The sequence below is a fragment of the Myotis myotis genome, unplaced genomic scaffold (assembly GCF_014108235.1).
Source record: "Myotis myotis isolate mMyoMyo1 unplaced genomic scaffold, mMyoMyo1.p scaffold_m19_p_3, whole genome shotgun sequence".
Classification (NCBI taxonomy): domain Eukaryota; kingdom Metazoa; phylum Chordata; class Mammalia; order Chiroptera; family Vespertilionidae; genus Myotis; species Myotis myotis.
In genome coordinates this window covers 81,276,034-81,282,891 of record NW_023416335.1, presented here as the reverse complement: position 1 = coordinate 81,282,891, position 6,858 = coordinate 81,276,034, and the positions used below count along the sequence as shown (strand labels likewise).

At 41.6% G+C, this 6,858-nt stretch overlaps 1 protein-coding gene across 4 annotated transcripts; it reads left to right on the top strand.

Moving 5' to 3' along the window:
- The first annotated feature begins 209 nt into the window (after positions 1–209).
- LOC118651185 (AT-rich interactive domain-containing protein 2-like) lies at positions 210–5,228 on the top strand. 4 transcript variants are annotated; one of them, XM_036300089.1, is made up of 2 exons: positions 210–1,142; positions 1,311–5,228. In XM_036300089.1, exons 1-2 carry the CDS (start codon positions 288–290, stop codon positions 5,202–5,204), a joined length of 4,749 nt encoding a protein of 1,582 aa, XP_036155982.1. In that variant the 5' UTR covers positions 210–287; the 3' UTR covers positions 5,205–5,228. The 4 variants fall into 4 exon arrangements, with proteins under 4 accessions (XP_036155982.1, XP_036155983.1, XP_036155984.1 ...); XM_036300090.1 differs by having other exon boundaries at positions 210–1,407; positions 1,618–5,228; XM_036300091.1 differs by having other exon boundaries at positions 3,279–5,225.
- Positions 5,229–6,858: the final 1,630 nt, after the last annotated feature.

The window sequence follows — 6,858 nt, the reverse complement described above, 5'->3', positions numbered from 1 at the left end:
AATCAAGGCTTAACTATAAGACTGCGCACAAAGACCACTAGGGGGTGCACCAAGAAAAGATAAAAAAATGCGGAGACAAAGAAACAGGATGCAAATGTCAGAAATGGAAGATATAGAGCTCAAAACCACGCTTTTAAGGTCTCTCAAGAACTGTCTAGGGCCCATGACTGCGCCCCGCCGCCGCCGGCCGAGGAATGGGCTCTGGGCTCTGGTAGGAAGCGCGGGGAGCGGGGGGCGCTTTTAAAACACCGATCTGGGTTTTCTTTAAAACCTCCTTTGAAAAAATAATGGCAAACTCGACGGGGAAGGCGCCTCCGGACGAGCGGAGAAAGGGACTCGCTTTCCTGGACGAGCTGCGGCAGTTCCACCACAGCCGAGGGTCGCCTTTCAAGAAAATCCCCGTGGTGGGTGGGAAGGAGCTGGATCTGCACGGTCTCTACACCAGAGTCACTACTTTAGGCGGATTCGCGAAGGTTTCTGAGAAGAATCAGTGGGGAGAAATTGTTGAAGAGTTCAACTTTCCCAGAAGTTGTTCTAACGCTGCCTTTGCTTTAAAACAGTATTACTTGCGTTACCTAGAAAAGTACGAGAAAGTTCATCATTTTGGGGAGGATGATGATGAAGTACCACCAGGCAATCCAAAGCCACAGCTTCCTATTGGTGCAATTCCATCTTCCTACAATTACCAGCAACACAGTGTATCAGATTATCTTCGTCAAAGTTATGGGCTATCTATGGACTTCAATTCGCCAAATGATTATAACAAATTGGTGCTTTCACTGTTATCTGGACTCCCAAATGAAGTGGATTTTGCTATTAATGTATGCACTCTTCTGTCAAATGAAAGCAAACATGTCATGCAACTTGAAAAAGACCCTAAAATCATCACTTTATTACTTGCTAATGCTGGGGTGTTTGACGACACTTTAGGATCCTTTTCTACTGTATTTGGAGAAGAATGGAAGGAGAAGACTGATAGAGATTTTGTTAAGTTTTGGAAAGACATTGTTGATGATAATGAAGTCCGTGACCTTATTTCTGATAGAAACAAGTCTCATGAAGGTGCATCAGGAGAATGGATTTGGGAGTCTTTATTTCATCCACCTCGAAAGCTGGGCATTAATGATATTGAAGGACAGCGGGTACTTCAGATTGCAGTGATTTTGCGAAACCTTTCTTTTGAGGAGGGAAATGTTAAGCTCTTGGCAGCTAATCGTACCTGTCTTCGTTTCCTATTACTTTCTGCACATAGTCATTTTATTTCCCTAAGGCAATTAGGCCTTGACACATTAGGAAATATTGCAGCTGAGCTTTTATTGGATCCTGTTGATTTCAAAACTACTCATCTGATGTTTCATACTGTTACAAAATGCCTAATGTCAAGGGATAGATTTTTAAAGATGAGGGGCATGGAAATTTTGGGAAATCTTTGCAAAGCAGAAGATAATGGTGTTTTGATTTGTGAATATGTCGATCAGGACTCATACAGAGAGATCATTTGTCATCTCACTTTACCTGATGTACTGCTCGTAATCTCAACACTCGAGGTGCTATATATGCTCACAGAAATGGGAGATGTAGCTTGTACAAAAATTGCTAAAGTAGAAAAGAGCATAGACATGTTAGTATGTCTAGTTTCTATGGATATTCAAATGTTTGGCCCTGATGCACTAGCTGCAGTAAAACTCGTTGAACATCCAAGTTCCAGTCATCAAGTTTTATCTGAAATTAGGACGCAAGCTGTAGAGCAAGTTCAAACCCAGATCCATGTAGCAGCTGCCCCAGCTTCCAGAGCAGTTGTAGCACAGCATGTTGCTCCACCTCCAGGAATAGTGGAAATAGATAGTGAGAAGTTTGCTTGTCAGTGGCTAAATGCTCATTTTGAAGTAAATCCAGATTGTTCTGTCTCTCGAGCAGAAATGTATTCTGAGTACCTCTCAACTTGCAGTAAATTAGCTCGTGGTGGAATCCTAACATCAACTGGATTTTATAAATGTCTTAGAACGGTGTTTCCAAATCATTCAGTGAAGAGAGTGGAGGATTCCAGTAATAGTGGGCAGGCGCATATTCATGTAGTAGGAGTAAAACGGAGGGCTATACCACTTCCCATTCAGATGTACTATCAGCAGCAACCAGTTTCTACTCCTGTTGTTCGTGTTGATTCTGTTCCTGATATATCTACAAGTCCTTCACCTGCAGGAATCCCTCATGGACCACAAACTGTAGGAAACCATTTTCAGAGGACTCCTGTTACCAATCAATCTTCAAATTTGACTGCAACACAAATGTCTTTTCCAGTACAAGGTGTTCATACTATGGCACAGACTGTTTCAAGAATTCCACCAAATCCTTCAGTTCATACCCACCAGCAACAAAATGCTCCGGTGACTGTCATTCAAAATAAAGCTCCAATTCCTTGTGAAGTTGTTAAGGCTACAATGATCCAGAATTCTATACCCCAGACGGCAGTTCCTGTTAGTATTGCTGTAGGAGGAGGAGCTGCACAGAGTTCTGTGGTTCAGAATCATAGTACAGGGCCACAGCCTGTTACAGTTGTAAATTCCCAGACATTGCTTCATCATCCATCTGTAATTCCACAACAGTCTCCATTACATACCGTGGTACCAGGTCAGATACCTTCTGGCACTCCTGTTACTGTAATTCAACAAACTGTCCCACAGAGTCATATCTTTGGCAGAGTACAGACCATGCCAGCATGTACTTCTACAGTTTCACAGGGTCAACAGTTGATCACCACATCACCCCAACCTGTGCAAACTTCATCTCAACAGACATCAGCTGGTAGCCAGCCACAAGACACTGTTATCATAGCACCCCCACAGTATGTAACAACTTCTGCATCTAATATTGTCTCAGCAACTTCAGTACAGAATTTTCAGGTAGCTACAGGACAAATGGTTACTATTGCTGGTGTCCCAAGTCCACAACCCTCAAGGGTAGGGTTTCAGAATATTGCACCAAAACCTCTCCCTTCTCAGCAAGTTTCATCAACGGTGGTACAACAGCCTATTCAACAACCACAGCAGCCAACCCAACAAAGTGTAGTGATTGTAAGCCAGCCAGCTCAACAAGGTCAGACTTATGCACCAGCCATTCACCAAATTGTTCTTGCTAATCCAGCAGCTCTTCCAGCTGGTCAGACAGTTCAGCTAACTGGACAACCAAACATAACTCCATCTTCCTCACCATCACCTGTCCCAGCTTCTAATAACCAAGTCCCTACTGTCATGTCATCTTCTTCCACCCCTCAATCACAGGGACCACCTCCTACTGTCAGTCAAATGCTATCTGTGAAAAGACAGCAGCAGCAGCATTCACCAGCACCTCCACCTCAGCAGGTACAAGTACAAGTTCAGCAGCCACAAGTACAGATGCAAGTTCAACCACAGCAAACAAATGCAGTTGGTCAGCCTGCTTCTGGTGAGTCAAGCCTAATAAAACAGTTGCTGCTTCCAAAACGTGGTCCTTCAACTCCAGGTGGTAAGCTTATTCTCCCAGCTCCACAGGTTCCTCCCCCTAATAATGCAAGAGCGCCTAGCCCTCAGGTGGTATACCAGGTGGCCAATAACCAAGCAGCAGGTTTTGGAATGCAGGGGCAAACTCCAGCACAGCAGCTGTTAGTTGGGCAGCAAAATGTTCAGTTGGTCCAAGGTGCAATGCCATCCACAGGGGGAGTGCAAACCGTGCCCATCTCGAACTTACAAATATTGCCAGGTCCACTGATCTCAAATAGCCCAGCAACCATTTTCCAAGGGACTTCAGGCAACCAGGTAACCATAACAGTTGTGCCAAATACAAGTTTTGCAACTGCAACTGTGAGTCAGGGAAATGGAACTCAGCTAATTGCTCCAGCAGGAATTACCATGAGCGGGACCCAGGCAGGAGTTGGACTTCAGGTGCAAACACTTCCAGCCAGTCAAGCATCTCCAGCTGGACAATCATCTTGTACTACTGCTACTCCCCCATTCAAAGGTGATAAAATAATTTGCCAAAAGGAGGAGGAAGCAAAAGAAGCAACAGGTTTACATGTTCATGAACGTAAAATTGAAGTCATGGAGAACCCGTCCTGCAGACGAGGAACCATGAACACCAGCAATGGGGATACAAAAGAAAATGAAATGCAGGTGGGAAGTCTTTTAAATGGGAGAAAGTACAGTGACTCAAGTCTACCTCCTTCAAACTCAGGGAAAATTCAAAGTGAGGCTAATCAGTGCTCACTAATTAGTAATGGGCCATCATTAGAATTAGGTGAAAATGGAGCATCTGGAAAACAGAACTCAGAACAAGTGGACATGCAGGATATCAAAAGTGATTTGAGAAAACCTTTAGTTAATGGAATCTGTGATTTTGATAAAGGAGATGGTTCTCATTTAAGCAAAAACATTCCAAATCACAAAACTTCCAATCATGTAGGAAATGGTGAGATATCTCCAATGGAACCACAAGGGACACTAGATGCCACTCAGCAAGATACTGCCAAAGGTGATCAACTAGAAAGAATTTCTAATGGACCTGTATTAACTTTGGGTGGTTCATCATCTGTGAGCAGTATACAGGAGACTTCAAATGTGGCAACACAGCAATTTAGTGGTACTGATTTGCCTAATGGACCTCTAACTTCAAGTTTGAATTCAGATGTGCCTCAGCAACGCCCAAGTGTGGTTGTCTCACCACATTCTACAACCTCTGTCATACAGGGGCATCAAATTATAGTTCCCCACTCAGGATCAAGAGTGTCCCATTCTCCTGCCCTACCATCTGATGTTCGGTCTACAAATGGCACAGCAGAATGCAAAACTGTAAAGAGGCCAGCAGAGGATAATGATAGGGAAACAGTCACAGGAATTCCAAATAAAGTAGGTGTTAGAATTGTTACAATCAGTGACCCCAACAATGCTGGCTGCAGTGCAACAATGGTTGCTGTGCCAGCAGGAGCAGATCCAAGCACTGTAGCTAAAGTAGCAATAGAAAGTGCTGTTCAGCAAAAGCAGCAGCAGCCATCATCATACATACAGAATGTGGTCCCACAGAACACTCCTATGACGCCTTCACCAGCTGTACAAGTGCAGAGCCAGCCTAACAGTTCTCAGCCTTCTCCATTCAGTGCATCTAGTCAACATGGGGATTCAGTGAGAAAACCTGGACACAACTTCATGTGTCTGTGGCAGTCTTGTAAAAAGTAAATGGCAATTTTATTTAATATACATAAATGTTCTTTGTTTTAGAATGCTTTTACATTCCAATTTCTGTCCTCTATAGTTTATGAAAATTTTCAGCAAAAATATTTTATGTTAATTTAAGAGTGATGCTTACGTAGATCCAGTGGCACCTAAGCTAAGAAATTTATATAAATGTCAGAAAGAGATTCAATGGTAGGCTGTTAGGGAATGTGTTTCAATATTAGCTCTTTTTGTTTGTTTTGCTTTTTTTGTCCTAGCATCTGACATATGTTAATACCAGATGTGAGTCATGTTATTTCCAAGGTTCTAACAAAGTAATTTGCAGAAAGTCATTAGTATGTTTGTTTGCTTTTGTTAATTCATTTCATTTCATTATATTTTTATTTTTAAATTATAGTTGATGTACAATATTATATTAGTACTTTATATCCCTGTGACTATTCTATACCAGTTTGTACTTCTAAATCCTTTTACCTTTTTCACCCATCCCCTAAGCTCCCTCCCCTTTGACAACCCACAAAATGTCCTCTATATCTATGAGTCTGTTTCAGTTCTGCTTGTTTATTTTGTTTTTTAGATTCCACATGTAAGTGAAATCATTTGGCATTTGTCTTTCTTTGTCTGACTTATTTCACTCAGCACAGTACCCTCTTGTTGTGGATCCATGTTGTGTGGATGGCAAGATTTCATTCTTTTTTTATGGCTGAATCATATTCCATTATGTAGGGTGGGGCAAAAGTAGGTTTACAGTTGTGAGTGTGCAAAACAATTTATTCTTATATTTTTATTTATTAATTATTTTCCATATGAACAACCATAAAGCTACTTTTGCCCCATTGTATATATGCACCACTTCATTATCTGTTTGTGTATTGATGGACGCTTAAGTTGCTTCCATATTTTGGCTATTGTAAAAAATGTTACAATAAACATATAAATATAAAAAAAAAAAAAAAAAAAAAAAAAAAAGAACTGTCTAGAAGCTGCCGATAAACTTAGTAAGGCCCTCGAAAAGACTGGTGAGACCGCCGATAAATGTAGTGAGATCCTCAAGAAATCTAATGAGACCCTCGATGTTATGATAAAGAACCAACTAGAAATTAAGCATACACTGACTGAAATAAAGAATATTATACAGACACCCAACAGCAGACCAGAGGAGCGCAAGAATCAAGTCAAAGATTCAAAACACAAAGAAGCAAAAAACACCCAACTAGAAAAGCAAAATGAAAAAAGAATCCGAAAATATGAAGATAGTGTAAGGAGCCTCTGGGACAGCTTCAAGCGTACCAACATCCTAATTATAGGGGTGCCAGAAGATGAGAGAGAGCAAGATATTGAAAACCTATTTGAAGAAATAATGACAGAAAACTTCCCCCACCTGGTGAAAGAAATAGACTTACAGGTCCAGGAAGTGCAGAGAACCCCAAACAAAAGGAATCCAAAGAGGACCACACCAAGACACATCATAATTAAAATGCCAAGAGCAAAAGACAAAGAGAGAATCTTAAAAGCAGCAAGAGAAAGAAACCCAGTTACCTACAAGGGAATACCCATACGACTGTCAGCTGATTTCTCAACAGAAACTTTGCAGGCCAGAAGGGAGTGGCAAGAAATATTCAAAGTGATGAATACCAAGAACCTACAACCAAGATTA

Bases quoted from the DNA above. Each gene is read 5' to 3' on its own strand.
- LOC118651185 (XM_036300088.1), top strand. From the start codon at position 288: ATGGCAAACTCGACGGGGAAGGCGCCTCCGGACGAGCGGAGAAAGGGA.